This window comes from Macaca nemestrina, chromosome 18 (assembly GCF_043159975.1).
Source record: "Macaca nemestrina isolate mMacNem1 chromosome 18, mMacNem.hap1, whole genome shotgun sequence".
Taxonomy (NCBI): domain Eukaryota; kingdom Metazoa; phylum Chordata; class Mammalia; order Primates; family Cercopithecidae; genus Macaca; species Macaca nemestrina.
In genome coordinates this window covers 67,020,973-67,045,291 of record NC_092142.1, presented here as the reverse complement: position 1 = coordinate 67,045,291, position 24,319 = coordinate 67,020,973, and the positions used below count along the sequence as shown (strand labels likewise).

At 56.2% G+C, this 24,319-nt stretch overlaps 1 protein-coding gene across 3 annotated transcripts; it reads left to right on the top strand.

The window, feature by feature from the left end:
- The first annotated feature begins 313 nt into the window (after window positions 1–313).
- On the top strand, window positions 314–24,316 carry LOC105491394 (solute carrier family 12 member 4). 3 transcript variants are annotated; one of them, XM_071084776.1, is made up of 23 exons: window positions 314–332; window positions 4,909–5,003; window positions 6,764–6,895; window positions 10,740–10,886; window positions 10,988–11,042; window positions 14,736–14,866; window positions 17,097–17,338; window positions 17,485–17,699; window positions 18,218–18,382; window positions 18,462–18,560; window positions 18,802–18,859; window positions 19,020–19,194; window positions 19,592–19,710; window positions 20,805–20,903; window positions 21,180–21,299; window positions 21,546–21,650; window positions 21,875–22,043; window positions 22,345–22,540; window positions 22,649–22,818; window positions 22,907–23,038; window positions 23,117–23,224; window positions 23,435–23,619; window positions 23,768–24,316. In XM_071084776.1, exons 4-23 carry the CDS (start codon window positions 10,749–10,751, stop codon window positions 24,042–24,044), a joined length of 2,958 nt encoding a protein of 985 aa, XP_070940877.1. In that variant the 5' UTR covers window positions 314–332; window positions 4,909–5,003; window positions 6,764–6,895; window positions 10,740–10,748; the 3' UTR covers window positions 24,045–24,316. The 3 variants fall into 3 exon arrangements, with proteins under 3 accessions (XP_070940877.1, XP_070940878.1, XP_070940876.1); XM_071084777.1 differs by lacking the exons at window positions 314–332; window positions 4,909–5,003 and adding an exon at window positions 664–919 and having other exon boundaries at window positions 23,768–23,903; window positions 24,057–24,316; XM_071084775.1 differs by lacking the exon at window positions 314–332 and adding an exon at window positions 746–919.
- Window positions 24,317–24,319: the final 3 nt, after the last annotated feature.

Sequence of the window (24,319 nt, the reverse complement as noted above, 5' to 3'; positions counted from 1 at the left end):
AGAAACGTTAGGAGCAAATAAGTCAACGGCTTGCGTAGAGGAACACCCAGGAGGTGAGATAGTCAGAGTAAGTTAAAATGAAGGGACTTGGCTAAAGCACCCAGTGTACAGGCCCAAAAAGGCAAGCGGGGCAGGCGCGGCGCGGGAGGGTGGGTGTGGGTGTTCTTCCTGCCGAGGACGTAGCAGCCCCTGGGGAAGGACCGAGAATCCCCAGCTGCCTCCAACAGGAGAGGATGCGGCTAGAGGGCCCAGGGCTGGGACGGGACCTTCGCGGGGATCCGGTTTCCAGGGTCGCGGAGAAGTTGGATGCAGACGCTGGAAATGGGAAGGAGGTATCCGGGGATGGCAGGAGGCCCTGGGCAAGTGGCTTCCGCAGTCCTGGGCCGGTCCGGCCTGCCCTGCCCTGTCCAGGGCGCAGAGCAAGGACACCCCGCGACCCATCTCACAGAGCCCTAAAATAACCCCTAGGTGGAAGTGTGTTTCCCCCATTTTACAAATATTGCATCTGGGGCTCAGAGAGGGCGGCCTCTCACCCGACGTCACACAGGAATCGGGCCCGCCCCCAGGCCGTGGAGCCAGTAGGAGTGCCCCCGCCTAGGGGTCTTCCCGCCACCAGGGCCCCCGCTCTGGGAGGAGCCGGCCCGAGCCCCTCCCGCTCTCCGCCCCCGAGGGGCGGCCCGGGGGCGGGCGGAGGAAGTGAGCGCAGCGGGGAGGAATGCGAGCGGGCGGGGCGTGTCGGCCCGGGGCGGCGGGGACAGCTGCGGGCCGCCAGGACGGCGGGTGCGGCGGGGCTGAGTGTGCGCGATGCCTCACTTCACCGTGGTGCCGGTGGACGGGCCGCGGCGCGGCGACTATGACAACCTCGAGGGGCTCAGTTGGGTGGACTACGGGGAGCGCGCGGAGCGGGAGGACTCGGACGGTGAGGGCGCGTTCTGAGGGGCCGTGGCGGGGCGGCGGGGCCTGCCACCCGGGGCCGCCATCCCGGGCCCGCGCCCGCACTTATCCCGGGACCTTGCGCGCACACGTCGGTGTGGACTCAACTTTCTTTGGTCTGCGCCGCAGCCACTGGCTCGTCGCCCCGCGCGCGCAGACACGATTTTCCTCGGCCCCCGGCGCCCGCGCCCGGCCACTTTCTCCACCCCAGCTCCTCCCCTGTGGGCCGCGGGCGGGGGCTGCAGACGTGGCCGCCCAGGGAGGCCAGCCGGCCGGGGCGCCCGGCTTGGGGACAGGGCCGAGACCCCATCTCAGGCCCTTCCCGGCCTTTCACCTTCGGTGAATCCCACATCCTCTTCTCGCCTCGGTTCCCCACTTGAGATTCAGCGTCTTTGCCTGTGAGACGACCCTCTGCCCAACTACCCAAACCCCTCCGTGTGCCTCTCTGCGCCAACCTGCACTCTGGCCAGAGTGTACCCACTGGGGGTCTATGGGTAACTGCCTGTGAGTGCGCCCGGTGTAGATCTGTAGGGACAGTGGGCCTCTGTGAAGCACTCAACACGGAGCCAAACGTTTAATCCTCCAGCATCACCCGTGGGATAAGTACGGTTACTCCCAATTAGGAAGCAGTGAAGGGAGGGGTGGCGGTTATGTAACTTGCCCAGGGGCAGTCAAGCCTGGGTGTGAGATTCCAGCACCTTAACTCTTTAACCTAGGTGCCAGGGCCCAGAGGTAAGCCCCATCTCCCTCCTCCTTCCTTCCAGGTGCCTGCCTCTCTCCACAGCCCTTTCTCCATCTCCTACCCCAAGAGGCCCCCTTGTTAAGGCCCATCCTTGGAGTGCAAACACGGCTGAGGACGTGTGTCTGTGTATGTAGTGGCCTATGCATGTGTAATTGTGCTTGTATAAGTGTGTGGCTGTGGGTATCACAGTGTGAAGTCTGGTTCAGGTCAGGGCATTCTCACAGCCCCTGTTTCCTGCAGGGTTGACAGTGATGAGGATGGTGATTTGACTGATGACAAATGCCTGTGATATGTGTGACCAATCATGATGGAGATATGTAGGAAGTGTGTGGTTGACACTTGCCAGGTGACATGATCTGGACCTCTGATCTGTCTGTGATGATGACTGAGGTGATCCATGCTTGATGTAAATGATGGCTATGTGTGTGTATCACTTGACTGCCATGTGCAGAGGTAGCACAGGACAGTGGCATGGGCTGCTGGACATTGCAGAGGTTTTATAGGCTTGACAGCTGTGTGAGTGCCCCAGCCTCCATGCCCTTATCTGCCCCTAGCTTGATTCAAGTGGTCAAAGCAAAAGCCAGCATCCCTGCTTTCCTAACCCTGGGAGGACCTCTCTCCCCAGAGGGTGGACTGGGCTGCATCCCCAGGATCAGCCTGGACCAGTGGGCAGGCAGAGAGCTGAGCCTAGCTGCTGGCCCCGCCTTGGCCACGCCTTGGCCCCTACAGGGTGACTGGAGGGACCTGGAGCTACATTGGCTGAGTCCTGCTAGATCCCCGCAAGCTAGGCCAGCTCCTCCCACTACCTCCCTTCCTCTTTCTCCTCCTCTTACTCCTTTTCAGCCAGACCTTGGCTGTCTGCAGGATGGGGGACACCCTGAGCCCCGGTGAGTGATTTTGATCCTTGATGGGGACTGCAAAGGGTCAGAGGGCACAAAGCACAGTGAGCCTCAGATCCATCTCCTGCCCCTTCCGCAGCTCAGTGCCCACACCTCTGCTCTGGGAGGCCTAGATGGGCTTGCTCATCCCGCCTTGGCCTGTGGGCAGGGGGTAGGGAGGTCCTGGAGGGGGCACCTCAGGCAGATATCCATGTGCACAGGAATCAGGAGGGTCACCTGGATCCCCACCTGCCACTGGTGCAGACACAGTTGCTGATGGAAACACAATTGTGTAGCTCACAGGCAGTCCCTAGGCCTAGGCCATACTCAGATTTACTGGGGATCTCAAGTGGTGTCTGAGCAGCTTCGGCCTGGCAGGCATGTCCAGACCTGCCCTGGAATTTTTGAAATGGCTGAGGCCAGAACAGGAGGTCTGAAGCTGAGGGCAGTACAGACATCCAGGCACTGCTTAGACCCTTACATTCCCACAAGCCCTTGGGGGCTTTGGAGGAACCCCGAGGAGTGCCCGCTGGGTGTCTGGCACTAATTGTCCCTTTTCTAGTGCATCTGGGCAGTTGGAAAAACAAGTGTTACCATCTCCACTTCATAGAAGAGGAAACCAAGGCCACACAGGGAGTAAGCAGGTTTCCCTGGGTCACACGGGGGAAGGGCCGGGAATCCAAGCCAGTCTGCCGTAGTCTGAACGTGCAGAGGCCTGGCTGTACATACCCTGGCCAAATTGCAGCACTCTTCTCTATGTTTAAAGATTGTGCTGCATAGAGGGACTGGAGTCTGTAGTAGTAACGGAACCTGCAGCCCAGCCCCCACCTGGCTCTGATGGACCCTGGGACCCAGATGTGGCCTTCTGCCTGGGTGGCCTTGCCTCAGAACATCTCTGAACTTCACTCTTGTTGTCCCTAAAAGGGAGTAAATGCTGTCTACTGGAATGTTGCTGTGAGAACTAGAGACAACTTTTGGAAGGGACTCGAGCCATCCTAGAGTGATGGCTGAAGGGACAAGGGATAGGCTAGGTCTTAGAGGACCATTTACAGGCATTTGTGGGGGAGCTGCTGTGTGCCCAGCTATATGTTTTCTGGATAGCAATACAGTCTCCCCAGAAAGACTAGGCAACAGTGATGGGGCAGGCTGCAGTACGTGAGTTTAGAATAAATTACAATTGATTTCCAGCCAACTTCCACAAAAGAATCAGAAGCAATAGCCAACAAAAGAGTCTCCCCAAGTGATTGTTACTCTCAGGAAGATCGAAAACCATGCAGAGGAAGGGGGCAAGGACTCTGAGATGAGACAGATGGTGACTTTATCTAAAGTGTAAATTTAGCTTGGAGATTCCTGGCAGCCAAAGCAGAAAGAGAAGTAAGACGAGCTGTATAGCTGCCATTTTCTGACAAAATGAAGCATCTGATTTATCAAAGGGAGACACTTTTTTTTGTCACAAAAATCCAAGAGTAATTTTCAAAGGCTTTTCACTAAAGGGCCATTAATGTCATTAATGTAAGGGGCAGAGTGTTACTGGGTTTTCAGATTTTTCTTGGGACTCCTGATCCTGAACAAGCATGGAGGGCACAGCAGATATCATAGAGTGTCCAAAGAGCTACATGACCTCACCTGGCTTTAATATGACATGGTGGACTATCTTGACCTCTGGCCGCCTTTGTCCACTGTAGTCCTGGCTCCCATTTTTCTCCCTGCTCAGTCCGACACCCACCGGTCCGACTTTCTTAGGCGACTCTAGAAGGCTCCTGGCATCCACTTCTGCTCTCCATGGCCTAGGGCTTGCCCCGCCTCCCGGCATGCCCTGGGCTGCCCTGCAGGATGCCGCCGCGCAGTGCATAGTGGGGTAGCCAGCCAGCCACCTTCGGGCCATGGCAGCCGAAGGTGCTCTGTGGGGCTTCGTGTATCTGGAGGGTACTGCCTGGGCGGTCCCCGAGGACACCGAGCCCTTGGTATCCTGCACATTGGGTACTCCGGAAAGGCTGGGAAAGGGACTGGGGCAGGGAGGGGATCTGGGGGCGGGTCAAAGGCTAGCCCCGCCCACCAGCAGGCCCCGCCCCTCAGTGTCCACACGTGCTTGTGCTAGGGTGCCTGCTCCCTCACCTGGATTCCCTTCTCTGGAGGGAATGATGTCCCAGGTTTTGGTCACTGGCCACTCTCTGGCTATCTCTGGCCCTTCAAGGGCATTGTCATGGTGCGATGTGGAAACTGAGTTCCAACCTGGTGACACTGCAGCTCCAAAGTGCTCCACAGAAACGATGTTTTGGGGACTGGCTTTCTGGGAAGGGGCACAGGCTGGGGGGGCTCAGGAAGCAGGCCCTGATTGTTCCTCTCTCTTCACAGGACATGGCAACCACAGAGAGAGCAGCCCTTTTCTTTCCCCCTTGGAGGCTTCCAGAGGAAGTGACTACTATGACAGGAACCTGGCACTGTTTGAGGTAGCTGAGGAGCCATTTTGGGTCACAGGTTTGGCAGACAGAGGCTTTAGCTAAGCAGTCAGGCTGGACACGTGGCCCTCCTCTGTCTGGCTCTTCCTCTCATTTCCTCTTGTCTTCCTGGCTCTCATGGCAGCCGGGCTGCAGTTCCCTTGGCCCTTTCAACTGAAACTGCCTTCCCAGAGGCCACTCACAACCCCACCCCCATTGCTACCTCCAGGACTGTTCACCTCTGACTTCCTTACAACCCCTCAGCAAGGAAACGCCCGCTTAGGATTTCCCAACTCAGGATTTCTCCTCTTCCCTCCACTCCTGGTTCTTCTCCAAGTCCATAGTTCTTCGCTCTCCCGAGGATTCTTCCTTGTCCTTCTTGGTTGGCTCTTCCAGCTCTGTCTCCCTCTAGTTTCCCGAGTCCTGGTCCATTTGCAGCTTTAGGGGATACCTCTGTGGAAAGATTCCCAAATATCTGCCTCTGTACTTGAGTTTTATCTTCTTCAGACTCAAGCTGAGCAGTGAGATCTGGATTTAAAATGTAGTTTAAGCTCCTAAACTCTGACCCACGCATTCAGCCATTGCATGGCTGAATAATGGAGACTCCTTAATCTCTCTTTTTTTTTTTTCTTTTTTCGTTGAGATGGAATCTCACTGTGTTGCCCCAGGCTGGAGTGCAGTGACGTGATCTTGGCTCATTGCAAGCTCTGCCTCCCAAGCTCAGTGATTCTTCTGCCTCAGCCTCCCGAGTAGCCGGGATTACAGGCGCCTGCCACCACACCTGGGGAATTTTTGTATTTTTAGAGACGGGGTTTCACCCTGTTGGCCAGGCTTGTCTTGAACTCCTGACCTTTAGTGATCCTCCTGCTCGGCCTCCCAAAGTGCTGGAATTATCACTGTCAGCCACCACATCCGGCTGAGGCTCCTCAATCTCCACATGCCCCCAAGGGCCCTCATCTTCCCCTCTCACACCAAAGCAACTTCTCCCTGTGTGTAGGTCAGAAGGGAGCTGACAGAGAGGGAAAAGCTAAATGTGGGCAGGAGGCAGGTGGAGGCACAGCATCGAGAAGGCTGCAGGAGCAGGGATCATCGCCTAGACCCCGGTGGGGCTGGGGAGCCTGAGCTCTGGGAGGCCTCCTGACCTGGGAAAGCAGCAAGGTTCTGCAGTGAAGGCCTTGGCCCAGCCCCACCTGAGGATGGGCTGGAGGGTCAGGATCCCATCTCTGTGATTGACGTGGGTACTCGCAGGACTGGGGTCAGGGGAAGACCATCCAGGGAGATCAGGGTTTGAGCAGACAAGAGAGACTTCATTTGTCCGAGACATCACTCTTTTGCCCTCTTTTGTTCCCTGAGGTGACTAGGGTGACTTTTTTGTGGGGAGGGTAGGCGTGAGTCCTAGAGGTGCAGCCATAGCTGGGAGGTGGCTGCGCAGAGCAGGCAGGATGAAGTGTGCCATTGCCCGCCTGCCAGGCGTGTTCTTCCCTGCCCTCTCTCCCCTGAGGCAGGTGGTTTTCACAAATGGGCTGGCAGTGATTGTAGCCAAGGTGGGGTAGAGAAAAGCAGCCGCGGGGCTGGGCCTTTTGAGTGCCACGTCCTGGGGTGTGGTGTCCACACCTGTCCAGTTGGATGGCTTGGGCTTCCCCAGGCAGGAACTGGGATCAGGCCCAGGCCTGTCTGAGGGCTTGGAACAGGGCCAGGGATCAGGCAGCTGGCTTCACACAGCTGGTACCCGCCTGGCCCAATGCCATCTTGCCCTGTGGCTCTGTTTACAGGAAGAGCTGGACATCCGCCCAAAGGTATCGTCTCTTCTGGGCAAGCTCGTCAGCTACACCAACCTCACCCAGGGTGCCAAGGAGCATGAGGAGGCTGAGAGTGGGGAGGGCACCCGCCGGAGGGCAGCCGAGGTGAGCTGAGTGGGGCAGCAGAGGGGCCACACCTGGGAAGACAGACACAGCACCATGGAATTGGCTGTTTCCCCACATGGTGGTGAGCACACCAGGGGAAGTGGGTGCAAACCATGGTGAGCAGGGAGGATGGGCACTGAGTGCCTTGGCTCAGGAGGCTTTAAGAAGTGAGCTAATGAGAATCTCCCCAGGGACAGAGGGCCAGGGAGGCCCTCAGGAATGACGGCGGGAGACACAGCTGCCTGTACTCAGCCTTTACTGTGTGCGAGGTACCACACCAGGCAGTGGGCCTGGGTTCTCACATGTCATCTGTTCAACAAAACCAAGAGGCAGGTGCTACTATAATCCCCATGTTTCAGATGAGGAAATAGTGTCAGGGACATTAAGGAACTTGTGTAAAGTGACTGAGCTAGACAAGATCAATGTGTAATGCTGGGAGATGGATTCGTGGATTTTATGGGAGACAGATTTGTGGGATATGTAACTACACAAAATGCCAGATCAGTGACATTGTGTAAGGGTGGCTAAAGGTGTTGCCCTTGGAGCCAGGAACCAGGTTGTCTCTCGGAGGTCATGCAATCCAGAGCAAGTCACAAACCCTTCTGCTACTCACAGTGTTGGCCCAAGGCTCCATTGGCAGAACCCTCCAACAACCCCCTGGGTTCCTTGAGTGCCAGGGTCGGGGGACATGTGTATGTGATCGGAGCCTGATGTTGCCTTATGGGGCTTCCCTGTCCCACTTTTTGGTCACTAATCCAGTTTTCTGGCCCTTCAGCCCTCCTCTCTTTGGGGTGACTGTTACCTCTTTGCCTAGCTCCTCTGTGTTATTGGGGCTCAGTGTAGCTGAGGGCTGGGGATTTTTCTACATTTTTCATTTGGAGGCTAGGGACCCTCCCTCTACATACTGACTCCCTGAGGTGTGGGAAGCAGCAGTATTTTGGGAGGAGCTGAGGTCTGGCACTGGCTGTAGTATTCTCAGAGGTTGGCACAAGCAGAAGGAGCTCCTGGCTGGGATAAGCCAGGCCTGCAGCCTCACATCTGGTTGTGAGATTTGGGCTTCTCTGGGGTGGGGCCAGCAGAGAAGGTGGACCTCACTGAAGCACATCTCTCACCTTGCCCGTCAGAGAGGCAAACCAGCACACAGACTTGACCCTGACCCTGTCCAGCCAGGTGTGATTTTGCTGGCATGTTCTGGACTAGATAGTGGAGAACCCTAACTGCATCTGGCCATGTCTGTCCAGCACTGCAGGAGTGTCTCAACCTCTGAGAGTGCTCTGCCCACAGTGGGTGACAGGATCCTTAGGTCAGAGCCTCATCCCTGTCCCTTAAGGCCGAGCCAGGGAGCTGGTGGCGGGGAGTGAAGAGGCCCCTGAGAACAGCTAGTGCACATCTCAGCAGGAATGTGGGAGGGATGCATGGGCCAGAGAAGACCCATCATCCCTTGGCCCAGTGGGGAACCCATGAGGATGCTTAGCTTAGCTATCCAGCTTACCTGGTCCCACAGTAAGGATGGGAGAGGGTGGCTGGGTGTCCTAGCTCCAATAGTTTTTCCATGGAAGAAAGAGGAGCCTTGGCCGGGTGCAGTGGCTCACGCCTGTAATCCCAGCACTTTGGGAGGCCAAGGCGGGTGGAGCACAAGGTCAGGAGATCGAGACCATCCTGGCTAATGTGGTGAAATCCCGTCTCTACTAAAGATACAAAAAATTAGCCGGGCGTGGTGGCGGGCACCTGTAGTCCCAGCTGCTCGATAGGCTGAGGCAGGAGAATGGCATGAACCTGGGAGGCGGAGCTTGCAGTGAGCCGACATTGCGCCACTGCACTCCAGCCTGGGCGACAGAGCGAGACTTTGTCTCAAAAAAAAAAAAGAAAGAGGAGCCGGCCCAAGTCTTTAAGGAGTCAGTAGGAAGCTAGGGATCTGGGGCTGCTGAGCCGTGGTCCTCACCCAGGGTAGGCCCAAGCAGGGGCCTCGGAAAAGGAAGGCTTGAAGCAGGAAGGGTGGGCCTCCAACCAGACGATGCCAAGACCCAAAGCAGCCTCTCCCCAGCAGCTTGTCCAGCTCCAGCTCCAGCTCCAGCTGTGGCCTGATGACCTTCTGAGGCTGCCAGAGGTTATTTGGGGATGCAGAAAGCATTTCCGGCCCGCCCTGCCCTTTCCCACACTGCCCTTTTCTTAGAGTGACTCAGCTTGGGATGGGGGTGGGACTGGGAGCTCTTGCCGTTGCTATTCCGTGGGTGGCATCCTCTGAGAAGGGCTCAGACAATGCCCAGATGAGGGGGATCCGTCCCCTGCACTGCTCTACGCAGGACAGGTTGAGGAGCCATTTGTTTTTGCTGAGACTTTTCTGAAGTCCTTTAGTTTGCTCACAGGTCCTGCCCCAGGCCAGGACCCTTCAGGAGGGGCATTAAGGAACTTGTCTAAGGTGACTCAGCTAGACAAGATCATGGCCATGGAGTTCTCTTCTCCCTAGCTTCTGGGCAGCACAGGCACTCTCTCGTGGGGCTTCCCTGTCTCTTCTCCCTGAATGATTTTCACTAATCCAGTCCTTTGGATCAGTGAGGAGGCTTTGTTGGAGCTCCAGTGGAAGCTGTCAGGGCCACGTTGTGCAGGCTGCACTCTTGGGGGCCCAGTGCCTCAAAAAGATGTCAGCCAGCCTCTGTGCTCTCAGCCTCTGCCCTGGCCTCCTGGCTGGCCCCTACTCTGCCCTAAATTGAGAAAGCCTGCCTGGATTTGCATATTAGATCTTCCTCACCTGCCCTAAAGCCTGAGCACTTTCTCTGTAGGATTTTCCCAACAGGATGTCCCAGGGGCTTCCAAAACACCACTCACTGGGTTCAGAAGCACCTTTTGGGTACCTGCAGGGCCTGCCGGTGATAGAACCATAAACAAGCCAAGCCTGCTCTAATATGGTCACAAAACATACAAGTACATTCTGTTACCATGACCTGTAGTGACTACTGTGATAGGGAGTATCAGCTGCTGAAGGACTGCGAGAGGGAGGACCAGCTCCACCTAAGGCAACCTGGGGACATCTTCCTGGGGGAGGTAACAGTTTCACTGAAGAGGAGTTTGCCAGGCCGTGAGGCAGGGCCGACTCTCCCAGGCAGAGTCCAGCACATTCTCAGGTTCGGAGAATCTGGGGGACCCATGTAGTCAGGGGCTGGGGCTAACAAGAGAGGTGATGGGACATGTCTGGTGGCCCAAGCCAAGGCGTTGGACTGCACACTGGATTACAAGACAGCACAGAGGGTTTTCAGCGTGGGTGATGAGATTAGACTTGCTTTCAGAGACCTACTCTAGCAGCAGAGTGGGCTGGAATGTGGAGAGGTTGAAAGGCTCAGGAGGGTACCACCCAGGTGCCTGAGGTTCAAGGGACTAAGGCTGGGACAAGGCAGGCGGATCTCAGGGCAGCAGGGAGACAGACTGGGTAGGAGTTAGTGTCCATCAGGACTGGAGTTGGGGGTTGAGGAGAGGTAGGGCCAGGGATGACTTTTGGGACTTTGCCTTGGGTGACTTAGGGCCTGCTGGGTGAGAAGGTAGAGATCTGAGACAAACCCCTCTTTCTAGAAGTTTAGCAGGAGAGAGGAAGGGAAGGAGGCAGTACCTTGAGAGAGAGTTAAGGTTCTAAAGCTCAATGTGGGTTTTTAAAAAGAATCAGGTTTTACACCTTCCCAGACTCAACTGTCTTCCTATATGAAAGTCAATAGAGACATCCTAGCTGTCACCCCTACCCGCTGTGTTCCCTGGGGCCCCATCAGGGGAGGGGGCCTGCTGAGTGACTAGGGCTGACCCTCCATGGTGCATCCCTCTGATGCTCTACTCGCCCCCTCCCTTCGTGTTCGTACAGGCGCCCAGCATGGGCACCCTCATGGGGGTGTACCTGCCCTGCCTGCAGAATATCTTCGGGGTTATCCTATTCCTGCGGCTGACCTGGATGGTGGGCACGGCTGGTGTGCTACAGGCTCTCCTCATCGTGCTCATCTGCTGCTGCTGTGTGAGTGTCCTGGCGTGGCAGGGGTGGGCTGGGCGTGGGCCATGGCTGCTGCCACAGAGCCCACTCAGCTGAGCCGCTCACCCAGGCCCTCCTTCCCACAGACCCTGCTGACGGCCATCTCCATGAGCGCCATTGCCACCAACGGTGTTGTTCCAGGTCAGTGAGCGCCACCCAAGGCCTGGTGGAAGATAAAAGGGCCCAGAATCTGCCTTGACCTACCTGGGAACCCCCATAGCACACCCCTGCCCCAAGCAGTTCTGTAGTGGGCTCCCAATCCCTGATGCCAGGACAGTGCCCACGTAGAAGCTTTACTGCTAGACAGAGCTGGAGAGTGCCATTGTGGTTTTCGTTAATGTAAAAGCAATACCAAAAAATAAAAAGGACAATGTATGTTTACTGTAAGGAGGTTTGAAAGTACAGAAAAGGCCGGGCGCGGTGGCTCACGCCTGTAATCCCAGCACTTTGGGAGGCCAAGGCGGGTGCATCACAATGTCAGGAGTTCAAGACCAGCCTGGCCAAGATGGTGAAATACCATTTCTACTAATAATACCAAAATTAGCCAGGCATGGTGGTGGGTGGCTGTAATCCCAGCTACTTGGGAGGCTGAGGCAGAGAATTGCTTGAACCTGGGAGGCAGAGGTTGCAGTGAGCCAAGATTGTGCCAGCTTGGGTGACAGAGCAAGACTTCATCTCAAAAAAAATAAATAAAAAAGTGCAGATGGCCGGGCGCGGTGGCTCAAGCCTGTAATCCCAGCACTTTGGGAGGCCGAGGCAGTCGGATCACAAGGTCAGGAGATCGAGACCACGGTGAAACCCCGTCTCTACTAAAAATACAAAAAATTAGCCGGGCGCGGTTGTGGGCGCCTGTAGTCCCAGCTACTCGGGAGGCTGAGGCAGGAGAATGGTGTGAACCCGGGAGGCGGAGCTTGCAGTGAGCCGAGATCGCGCCACTGCACTCCAGCCTGGGCGACAGAGCGAGACTCCGTCTCAAAAAAAAAAAAAAAAAAAAAAGTGCAGAAAAGTGTAGAATGGAAAAGTAAAAGCACCAATAATCCCACCATCCCGAGATCATTACTATTCGCCTTTTGGTATATATAGGTCTTAGGGTCTTTTTTTTTTTTTTTTTTTTTTGAGACGGAGTCATGCTCTGTCGCCCAGGCTGGAGTGCAGTGGCCGGATCTCAGCTCACTGCAAGCTCCGCCTCCTGGGTTCACGCCATTCTCCTGCCTCAGCCTCCCAAGTAGCTGGGACTACAGGCGCCCGCCACTTCGCCCGGCTAGTTTTTTGTATTTTTTAGTAGAGACGGGGTTTCACCGTGTTAGCCAGGATGGTCTCGATCTCCTGACCTCGTGATCCGCCCGTCTCGGCCTCCCAAAGTGCTGGGATTACAGGCTTGAGCCACCGCGCCCAGCCGTCTTAGGGTCTTATGAAGTATCGCACACGCACACTCTCTTTATATAAATTATATATATTTCCCAAAAGTATATGTGTGTATATATATCTATGCATTTATGTGTATGTGTTTACATGTGTACGTGTGTGTGTTTCCCAAGTGTTGAGAACAGTTTTTTGATTTTGGTTTTTCGGTGTGTTTTTTGAGACAGAGTCTTGCTTTATTACCCAGGCTGGAGTGCAGTGGCATGATCTCAGACCACTGCAACCTCCACTTTCCAGGTTTAAGCAATTCTTTTTTTTTTTTTTTTTTTTTTTTGAGACGGAGTCTTGCTCTGTCACCCAGGCTGGAGTGCAGTGGCCGGATCTCAGCTCACTGCAAGCTCCTCCTCTCGGGTTCACGCCATTCTCCTGCCTCAGCCTCCCGAGTAGCTGGGACTACAGGCACCCACCACTTCGCCCGGCTTTTTTTTTGTATTTTTTAGTAGAGACGGGGTTTCACCATGTTAGCCAGGATGGTCTCGATCTCCTGACCTCGTGATCCGCCCGTCTCGGCCTCCCAAAGTGCTGGGATTACAGGCTTGAGCCACTGCGCCCGGCCTAGGTTTAAGCAATTCTAAGTGATTCTCATGCCTCAGCCTCCTGAGTAGCTGGGATTACAGGCAACCACCACATTTTTGTATTTTTAGTAGAGACGAGGTTTCACCATGTTGGCCAGGATGGCTTCGAACTCCTGACCTTAACTGATCCACCCACCTCCGCCTCTCAAAGTGCTGTGATTACAGGTGTGAGCCACTGCACCCTGCCGAAAATGATTTTTTGAAAACAGCACTCTCCATGGTACACCACATAACCTAATTAATGTGATTATTCTCCTGCCTGTGGGTTCCACTTTTTCACCATTGTATACATTGTTGTCATGAACATCCTTGAACATGAATCTTTGTTCATGCCCCAGCAGTTCCCTTAGGAGAGGGTCCTGGAGGTGGATTACAGCATGAAAAAGATTGACTTTTCATTTATTTATTTTAGTATTTTTTTTTGAGATGCAGTCTCTGTTGCCCAGGCTGGAGTGCAGTGGCACAATCTCAGCTCACTGCAACCTCCGCCTCCTAGGTTTAAGTGATTCTCCTACCTCAACCTCCCGAGTAGCTGGGATTACAGGCATGTGCCACCATGCTCTGCTAATTTTTGTATTTTTAGTAGAGACAGGGTTTCACCATGTTGGCCAGGCAGGTCTCGAACTCCTGACCTCAAGTCATCTGCCTACCTCGGCCTCCCAAAGTGCTGGGATTACGGACGTGAGCCACTGTGCCCAGCTGACTTTTTCTTTTTTTTTTTTGAGACAGAGTCTCACTCTGTCGCCTAGGCTGGAGTGAAGTGGCTCACTTCACTCTAATCTCGGCTCACTGCAACCTCTGCCTCCCAGGTTCAGACGATTCTTCTGCCTCAGCCTCCTCAGTAGCTGGGACTGTAGGCACTCACCACCACACCTGGCTAATTTTTTGTATTTTAGTAGAGACGGAGTTTCATCGTGTTGCCCAGGCTGGTCACAAACTTCTGAGCTCAGGCAATCTGCCAATCTCGGCCTCCCAAAGTGCTAGGATTACAGGCGTGGGCCACTGCGCCCAGCCTTTTTTTTTAAATGTATATTTTTTATAATTTCCTTTTTTTAGTAGAGACGGGGTCTCGCCATGTTGCCCAGACTGGTCTGGAACCCCTGAGCTCAAGCAATCCACTCACCTCAGCCTCCCAGAATGCTGGGATTATAGGCATGAGCCACCACGCCCCAGCCAGATTGACTCTGAAAGAATTTCTTGATCCCTGTTTCCAGATTTTCACAAGAGACATTGTCTCAGCAGCAGATATAACCAGCAACATGAGATGACTTGTCCCCCTGTGCTTGTCACCCTGGGGCCTAGTCATGACTCTCTGAGTCTTGCAAGGGTGTTAGACTTTGGTAGAAGCACAGATTCAGGGCAGGACCTGTGGACACTCACCTGGTGGCAGGCCCTGTGGTGGGCCTTAGGGCCAAAAGACTGGATAAGACACAGTCCCTGCCCTGGTCTGGAGGGGTCAGACTAACAAAGGCACAGGCCTCAGGAGGGTGAGGCGGGCTGAGATGGGACACACCCAGCCAGAAGAGGCTGGGGGCTGTGCACAGGGCATTGGAGGACAGTGGCCACTCAGCCACTGCTGCAGACTAGAGCTGCTCCCACAAAGCAGTCATTTCCATGTTCCATGCTGGACATACAAATCAGATGGGGATAGGATCGAATGCCAGCCTGGATGCTTACCCACCATGCAGCCTTGGGCAGGTTTCCCAGCCCCTCTACTCATCCATAAATGGGAAAAGCAGTCCCTGTCCTTCCGGGCAGTTGTGCAGGCTTGTCACAGGGAGACCCCTTGAAGAAGAACCTGCCTTGACCTGTGCACATTTTCATTTCTCTGCTGTAGCTGGGGGCTCCTATTTCATGATTTCTCGTTCACTGGGGCCAGAATTTGGAGGTGCTGTGGGCCTGTGCTTCTACCTGGGAACGACATTCGCAGCAGCCATGTACATCCTGGGGGCCATCGAGATCTTGCTGGTGAGTCAGGCTAAGCCCTGGCCAACTCTGGCCATGTCCAGACAGTCCCTTTGGACTCTAAACAGAAGTTCCAGGCTGTTCATCCCCACACCTCTGGCCACCGCCTGGGCATTATAAAGTAGAAAGCCTCTTCAAGAGACAAAGACCTTTGCTCAGGCTGGTTTTTCTTTCACTTCCATGCCAGTTTGGGTCAGGCAAGAAAGAGGCCTGGCCGCCTTCACCTCGGCCCTGGATGTTCCGTCCACCTGGGCACCATGGCAGCCATGGCAAGGGTTCCAGGAACTGTTGTATTTAGCTCAGTGACAGATCTTGGTGGTGATGCAGGCTTCCTTCTGGGCTTGTGTGGGCTCTGGCTAGCTCTGTGTCCCCTGGGGCTCTGTGCCAGGGCACTTCAGATCCACCTTCTCCTTGTCCTTCAATCAGGATAAGCAGCCACAGGACCCTGCTGGAGGTTGGTGCCCGCTCCATGAGCCCCATGGGAGCTCTGTCAGCCTCAGCTTCTCATTCCCCAATTAACTGCCACAGCAGTGGGAGAAGAGGCAAGGAGCTGCGGGAGGCATGGGGTGACAGGTGCCTGCCCCTGGGGATCCAGAGGGTAGGAGGTACCTAGAGGGACTGCCTGGCTGCTTTTGCCTCCAGGTCCTCTACCTGCAGCATGGACCCTGCACCTTCTGATTTTGGGGGGCTTTGGTTTGTTTTCGTTTTTTATATCCTTTCTACATTCGTTATGTGGGATTTGTCCCTTCTCCTGTTTATGTATTCAGCCATGTCATTATATCTGAATGGACTTCTGGATATTTACTTTATTCTTTGGGTTGTAATCCAATACTATCATTATTTATTTTCGTGCTCAAACTGTTCCACTTTGGCTATTTAGTGATTCAGGTTGGCATCTATGTTCGGATCCTTTTTGTTTGCTTGTTTTTACATAATAGCTTTATTAACATATAATTTACATACCATGCAATTCCCATGCCAATTTACATACCATTGGAAGTATACAATTCAATGTTTTATAGTATATTCACAGAGTTGCGGTCAATTCTAGAACATTTTCATCATCCCCAGAACCCCCTTAGCAGTTACTCTCCATTCGCTGCCAGCACTGGCAACCAGGAATCTGCTTTCTGCCTCGGGATTTGCTTATTCTGGACATTTCATATAAACAGAATCATATAATATGTGGCCTTTTGTGACTGGCTTCTTTTAGGTACTCTTATTTTTTATTTTTAAAATTTATTTATTTATTTATTTATTTATTTTGAGACGGAGTCTCTCTCTGTTGCTTAAGCTGGAGTGCAGTGGCGTGATCACAGCTCACTGCAATTTCTACCACCTAGGTTCAAGCGATTCTCCTGCCTCAGCCTCCCGAGTAGCTGGTATTACAGGCTCACGCCACCATGCCCAGCTAATTTTTTGTGTTTCAGTTTCAACAAGTTGCCTGGGATTGTCTCGAACTCTTGAGTTCAGGCAATCCTCCCGCCTCGGCCTCTCAGAGTGCTGAGATTACAGGCGTGAGCCATTGCGCCCGGCCTATTCATTTATTTTTTTGATGGTCTCACTTTGTCGCCCAGACTGGAGTGCAGTGGCGTGATCTCTACTCACTGCAACCATCGCCTCTGAGACTGAAGTGATTCTCCTGCCTCAGCCTCCGGAGTAGCTGGGATTACAGGCGTGCACCACTACCACCAGTTTTTGCACCACTAATTTTTGTATTTTTAGTAGAGATGGGGTTTCACCATATTGGCCAGGCTGGTCTCAAACTCCTGACCTCAAGTGATCCACTGCCTCAGCCTCCCAAAGTGCTGGGATTATAGATGTGAACCACAGCGCTGGCCTATTTTTTATTTTTTTTTTTGAGACGGAGTCTCCCTCTGTCACCCAGGCTGGAGTGCAGTGGTGTGATCTCTGCTCACTGCAACTTCTGCTTCCTGGATTCAAGCGATTCTCCTGCCTCAGCCTCCAGTAGCTGGGATTACAGGCATGTGCCACCACGCCCAACTAATTTTTGTATTTTTAGTAGAGATGGGGTTTCCCCATGTTAGCCAGGCTAGTCATGAACTCCTGACCTCAAGTGATCCCCTTACCTCGGCCTCCCAAAGAGCTGGGATTACAGGCCTGAGCCACTGCGCCCAGCCTCTTTTAGGTACTCTTAAAAAGCAAACCAAATTGCAAGTTTCACTTTCCAAATAAGAAGATAAAACCCTCCTTATCCATCTTCTTGTTTCAGACCTACATTGCCCCACCAGCTGCCATTTTTTACCCATTGGGCGCTCATGACACGTCGAATGCCACTTTGAACAATATGCGTGTGTATGGGACCATTTTCCTGACCTTTATGACCCTGGTGGTGTTTGTGGGGGTCAAGTATGTGAACAAATTTGCCTCACTCTTCCTGGCCTGTGTGATCATCTCCATCCTTTCCATCTATGCTGGGGGCATCAAGTCTATATTTGACCCTCCCGTGTTTCCGTAAGTAACCCAGGAATTTATCTGGGCATTGCATGGACATCCCTCTCATGTAGCCAGCCTTTGATGCCCTAGATCCCAGAGACTGCAGGGTGAGCACAAGCAGGGGCCTCAAGCTGAGCAGGTGCCAATGCTTCTGTCCCTCATAGGGTATGCATGCTGGGCAACAGGACCCTGTCCCGGGACCAGTTTGACATCTGTGCCAAGACAGCTGTAGTAGACAATGAGACAGTGGCCACCCGGCTATGGAGTCTCTTCTGCCACAGCCCCAACCTTACCACCGACTCCTGCGACCCCTACTTCCTGCTCAACAATGTGACCGAGATCCCTGGCATCCCCGGGGCAGCTGCTGGTGTGCTCCAGGGTGGGTCCTCCCTCCCATCCTCCTGCTCTCGAACCCACAGGCTGAGCAGGGGTGCAGAGCACAGAGCTGTCCTTGTGCGGTCAGCTTGGGAATGGGGGCAGGACTGGCCGCCTTCCCAGCCCAGCAGTGTCCTCCCAGCCTGGCTCCTGGCAGCCGAGTTTGGAGTGAGTGAAGCCTGTCTGGCCAGCATCCAAGGCCTGCAGCAGCCTGTCTTCCCTAGCCACCAGCCCCTGACACTGCCTGGGGATGTTCCCACAGGATCCATAAAGGCCTTTGTGTGAGGCGGGCAGTAGGGGGCTCTGGGTGATGGTGGTTCAGCCACCTTTGTCTGTTGACTTCTAGCTGGGCAGCTCCTTCCCTGTGGTCAGGGTAGCCCTGTGGCTGACACTGCAGTCATTGAGCTGAAGCTGTCTCCTGAGTCCCCAAAACTGCCTGCATCTGCAGCCTCTGGCTAGGCTGCCCCAAACTGCCCGGGGTAGTCGGGGGCGGCTGTGGTGGTGACACAGCTATCCCTGCAGAAAACCTGTGGAGCGCCTACCTGGAGAAGGGTGACATCGTGGAGAAGCATGGGCTGCCCTCTGCAGATGCCCCGAGCCTGAAAGAGAGCCTGCCTCTGTACGTGGTGGCCGACATCGCCACATCATTCACCGTGCTGGTCGGCATCTTCTTCCCTTCTGTGACAGGTGAGCCCCGCCTGCCTACCCACCCATCCCTGTCCCCAATCCCGGGGAGCCCCTGAGGGAGTCTCATCTGTTTTTGGAGGTATCATGGCTGGCTCAAACCGCTCTGGGGACCTCCGTGATGCCCAGAAGTCCATCCCTGTGGGGACCATTCTGGCCATCATTACAACTTCCCTCGTGTGTATCCTTTCCCAGGCCTGGGGCAGGTTGGGCAGAGGACGGGAGGCGCTTGGCCTGTGCACATCGCCAGCTCACATGCACATACACCCCACACACTCATATATGGCTCCCCTTCTCATGCACACATACACATACACACCATGATACTCCCAGTCCTTGCGGTCTGGCTGGGGTGGGGGCACGTGGTCCTGTTCAGGGACAGTGGGGTGGCGGAGGCCGAGTTTTCCTTGATGCCACCACAGACTTCAGCAGTGTGGTTCTCTTTGGCGCCTGCATCGAGGGTGTGGTTCTCCGGGACAAGTGAGTGAGCTGGGCCCCTCTCTGTAGCAGCGGCTGGGCTTTGGCCTGCCTTCACACCAGCCCCCAACCCTGTGGGTGGTCCTCAGGCTGCTGGCTACCTTTGGTGGTCTGTGTTGTCCTTCCGGATCCCTGACATCCCTCACTCTGGTGGCCCCTGCAGGTATGGCGATGGCGTCAGCAGGAACTTGGTGGTGGGCACACTGGCCTGGCCTTCACCCTGGGTCATTGTCATCGGCTCCTTCTTTTCAACATGTGGTGCTGGCCTCCAGAGCCTCACGGGGGCACCGCGCCTATTGCAGGCCATTGCCAAGGACAACATCATCCCCTTCCTCCGGGTGAGCCCTTCTGCACTCCCCCATGGCCTGGCTGCTCCCAGGCCCTCGCCCAGCTGGGGAGAGAGATAGGGAACACAGATGCAGTGTGTCCTGTCCTCAGTAGCCCCGGGGCCAGGCGGCCATCCATGAGGAGCTACTGAGAAGTGCCCTGGGCTGACACTGCCCTGGGCCTGGAGCTGCCTGGAACCAGAATCTTCATGGCCTGTTTAGGGCTCATCCAAAGGAGAGAGGCCTGGGGAGGTGGAGTCAGGGAGACTGGTGACACCCACAGGGATAGGCACAGAGGCGGCCTAAGCCCCCAAGGAGGGCCCTGGGGGTGAGGGAGGCCAGGCTGGGGTCTGGGGCCCAAGGTGTGGAATGGAGGTGACAGGGCCAGCTTCCTTCCTGGTGCACACAGGTATTTGGCCACGGGAAGGTGAATGGTGAACCCACATGGGCACTCCTCCTGACGGCACTCATCGCTGAGCTGGGCATCCTCATCGCCTCCCTCGACATGGTGGCCCCCATCCTATCCATGTGAGCTGGGGCTGGGCAGGGCAGGGGGATGTTCTGGGAAAGGGTCCCTGAACCCCAGCACCTCCCCGTGGCTGTGTCTGGTGTTGGGGGCGCAGCTGGGAGATGTGGCAGGCTGCATGGGGAGATGTGGCCTGGCAGGGCTCAGCCCACCCCTGCATTTAGAAGCAAGCCTGGCACCTATGCCAAAGCTATAAAGTGACCAACAGGTCCATACCTCCCTGAGAGAGCCCCCAAAGCAGGTGGCTGGCAGACCTCTCCCCTGGACAGGGCAATCACCACGTCCCTCATGCCTCCCTGAAGCCACTGCTGCCCCTTCCATCTGTTGTTGTTTTTTTGTTTTGTTTTGTTTTGTTTTGTTTTGTTTTGAGACGGAGTCTCACTCTGTCACCCAGGCTGGAGTGCAATGGCGTGATCTTGGCTCACTGCAACCTCCGCCTCCTGGGTTCAAGCAATTCTCCTGCCTCAGCCTCCTGAGTAGCTGGGATTACAGACATGCACCACCACGCCCAGCTAATTTTTTGTATTTTTAGTAGACATGAGGTTTTACCATCTTGACCAGGCTGGTGTCGAACTCCTGACATCAGATGATCCACCTGCCTCCTTCCTTCCTGTGCTCCCATCCTCAGCTGCCTTCCCTGAGGGCTGATGCAGCCAGCCCTGCCCATGCCTGGGACTCCCACACCCACCACAGGGACTCTTAAGTGTCTCTGACTGGGTGCATTCAAATGGTCCGGCTCATCTTGCATCCTCCCCTTCATGCATGGCAGCCCCTCATCCAGCTGGTCACCCAGGCCAGAGGCCTGAGTGTGGCCTAGAGTCTCCAGGCACTGAGCTCTTCCTACCACCCCTGTACCACCCTCCAGCTCTGTCCCATTACTCCCTTTCCTACCTCCTCCGCTGGCGAACCCTTGCCCATCCTCTGCAATCTCCAAGGACTCCTCCACAGTAGTCTCATCACCTCAGGCCATGAAAGTGGCAGCAATGAGGTTGAGAAGACCTGGCCAAGCCATGCAGGGCAGGGCCAGTCCCAGCTTGATGTCAGGCCCCTGGCTGCCAAGGTGGCTGCTCTTCACCAACCGTCCCCTGTGCCACAGGTTCTTTCTGATGTGCTACCTGTTCGTGAACCTGGCCTGTGCAGTGCAGACACTCCTGAGGACCCCCAACTGGCGGCCCCGGTTCAAGTACTATCACTGGTGAGCCACGCCTCTGACACGGGAGGCCCTGGGGAGGCCAGGAGCTTCATTCTGGATGAGGCCTAGGCTTCCCGGGTAGGTAGGTCTTGATGAAACACTGTGGGGAGGGAGTTTATGGGGCTGGGGAGAAACTGGACCTGGGTCTCCCACCCAGTGACCTGACCACCCACCTGGGACCTCCCACCTGGGACCTGACAGGGCCGCCAGGGCATGGGCCAGGCTGTGGCCAGGGGCCCTCCTGGTCCTGCCCTGACTCTGCCCTCCCCTCTGGCCCAGGGCGCTGTCCTTCCTGGGCATGAGCCTCTGCCTGGCCCTTATGTTTGTCTCCTCCTGGTACTATGCCCTGGTGGCCATGCTCATCGCCGGCATGATCTACAAATACATCGAGTACCAAGGGTGAGTGAGTGCTGCCACCTGGCCTCTGCCGGCAGCCTGCACCACCCTGAGGGGGCCCAGCCGAACAGGCAGGGTGGTTGGACGTTGGGGTGGGCGGGGAGCTGGGCCACCGTGGGTGCCAAGACTGGGGACTGTAACTCAGGACCCGGGGTGGTCTTGAGGGGCAGAACCCCTCCATCTCACATCCACATAGACAGAACCCCGTGGGCAGCACCAGGGGCTCATCAGCTGTGGTGGAATCTGCAGGGCTGAGAAGGAGTGGGGTGACGGGATCCGAGGCCTGTCCCTGAGTGCCGCCCGCTACGCGCTGTTGCGGCTGGAGGAGGGGCCTCCTCATACCAAGAACTGGCGGTGAGTTCCCACCAGACCCTGGCCAGGGCGCAGAGGTTCTCAGGGGTCGCTGTCGGGGTCAGAGGGTTGAGAGGTGTCAGCTCCCCGTCCTGGGGCTGCCAGGGGCACCCTCCTGGGCCATGCTACCCAAACCCGCAGGGACCATCACCCAAGAAGAGAAGAAGAGGAGGGGGTCCCTGGAACGGCCGGCCCTGGTCTCAGGCTCCCCCACCCGGCCACTGCAGGCCACAGCTGCTGGTGCTGCTGAAGCTGGACGAGGACCTGCACGTGAAGTACCCACGGCTCCTCACCTTCGCCTCCCAGCTCAAGGCTGGCAAGGGCCTGACCATTGTTGGTTCTGTCATCCAGGGGAGCTTCTTGGAGAGCTATGGCGAGGCCCAGGCTGCCGAGCAGGTACCTGCTCCGGGGGTGAGAGCTGAGCCAGACTACAGGAGTCTGGGCTGCAGCTGACGGAGGGGAAGGGCCCAATCTTGGTGAGCGTGACCAGCCAGGCAGCCAGCACTGCTGCCACCTGAGAGCTGGCACAAGGGGGGGCCGGCAGTCCCATCTTGAAAACTTGGGCTCCGGGTAGGCAGCTTGTTGCCCCCAGGCCCTCCTCCACCCCAAAGTCGTTTTGTTCCCAAGGGGCCTTGGGAGGGAGCCCAGAGGCGGGAAGCTGATGGCTTCCCGTTGGCCCTGGGTGTGTTCCCCACAGACCATCAAGAACATGATGGAGATTGAGAAGGTGAAGGGTTTCTGCCAGGTGGTGGTGGCCAGCAAGGTGCGGGAGGGGCTGGCCCACCTCATCCAGTCCTGTGGCCTGGGCGGCATGCGGCATAACTCTGTGGTGCTGGGCTGGCCCTACGGCTGGCGACAGAGCGAGGACCCCCGTGCCTGGAAGACCTTCATTGGTGTGTGAGGGCCTGGGGCCTGGGCTGAGCCTGGTGGGCAGGGGTGAAGTGAGGTGGCAGCGGCCGGAGGGCCACAGGCTGGTGGTCAGCCGTGCCCCTCCTCCCCAGACACCGTGCGCTGCACTACGGCTGCCCACCTGGCCCTGCTCGTGCCCAAGAACATCGCCTTCTACCCCAGCAACCACGAGCGCTACCTGGAGGGCCACATAGACGTGTGGTGGATCGTGCACGACGGCGGCATGCTTATGCTTCTGCCCTTCCTGCTGCGCCAGCATAAGGTGGGCTGGGGGGTGGGTGCAGGTGAGAGGGGCTAGGCCCTCGGAGGAGCGGCTGTGACCAAATGGCCCACCCGGTCCCTTGCCTCAGGTCTGGAGGAAGTGCCGGATGCGCATCTTCACAGTGGCCCAGATGGATGATAATAGCATCCAGATGAAAAAGGACCTGGCCGTCTTCCTGTACCATCTGCGCCTTGAGGCCGAGGTGGAGGTGGTGGAGATGGTGAGCCCCCTGTCCTGCCCTGGCCCGTGGATACCATGTCCCATGCAGCTGGGTCCTCATGGCCTACCCTCTCCCCAGCATAACAGTGACATCTCTGCATACACCTACGAGCGGACGCTGATGATGGAGCAGCGGTCGCAGATGCTGCGGCAGATGAGACTGACCAAGACTGAGCGGGAGCGAGAAGTCAGTGCCCTTTGTGGTTCAGGCCAGGGCGGGTGGCAGGGTCAGGCCTTTAGAGACCGCGTCAGTGGGTGTGGAGGAATCAGAACGACTCACCGCAGCCCTACCCAAGCCAGTGCTCATTTCCCGGAGGCAGGGTGGTCACATTGGGCCAGACAGGCCCCGTCCCCCTTTTCCTATGGGACCAAGGCTACCTCCTGCGATTGTCCCCAGGCCCAGCTGGTCAAGGATCGGCACTCGGCCCTGCGGCTGGAGAGCCTGTACTCAGACGAGGAAGATGAGTCTGCAGTGGGGGCTGACAAGATCCAGATGACATGGACCAGGGACAAGTACATGACTGAGACCTGGGACCCCAGCCATGCCCCTGACAATTTCCGGGAGCTGGTACATATTAAGCCGTGAGTGCAGCAAAAACAGACCCAGTGGCGCTGGAATCTAGGGGTGGAGGTGGGGTGGGGCAGACAAGCGGTGTTAGGTGGACCAGGGGTGGGGACCCTCCTTGCAGGATGGCTTATGGTGACCTGTGATTGGCTGCACTACGTGTAGGGACCAGTCCAACGTGCGACGCATGCACACCGCTGTGAAGCTCAATGAAGTCATTGTCACGCGCTCCCACGACGCCCGCCTGGTTCTCCTAAACATGCCTGGCCCACCCAAGAACAGCGAGGGCGACGAGAACTGGATCCCTTTGTGGAGGGGCAGCAACTGGGAGGTGGGCAGCGTGGGAGGTCAGGCCAGCAGCTCCTCTCCCGGGCCCCCTGGGTGGGTGTGGCCCAGGTGGCCCTGGTTACCCATTGATTCTGTTGCTGCCTCCTTGACTTGAGGCCCTGCAGACATGGAGTTCCTCGAGGTACTGACCGAGGGCCTTGAGCGGGTGCTGTTGGTGCGTGGTGGTGGCCGTGAAGTCATCACCATCTACTCCTGAGCCCAGTGTCACCTTGTGGCCTGGAGTCGAGGTCTTGGCCAGGATATCACAAGCTGTGGTCTGGGGTAACAGCCTCTTCCCAGCACCCACTTGCCAGCCCTGCTTGCCTGGCCCTGTCCTGGACCCAGCTTTGCTAGGTCTCCTTGGAAACCAGGCCTGGGCCTCAAAATGGA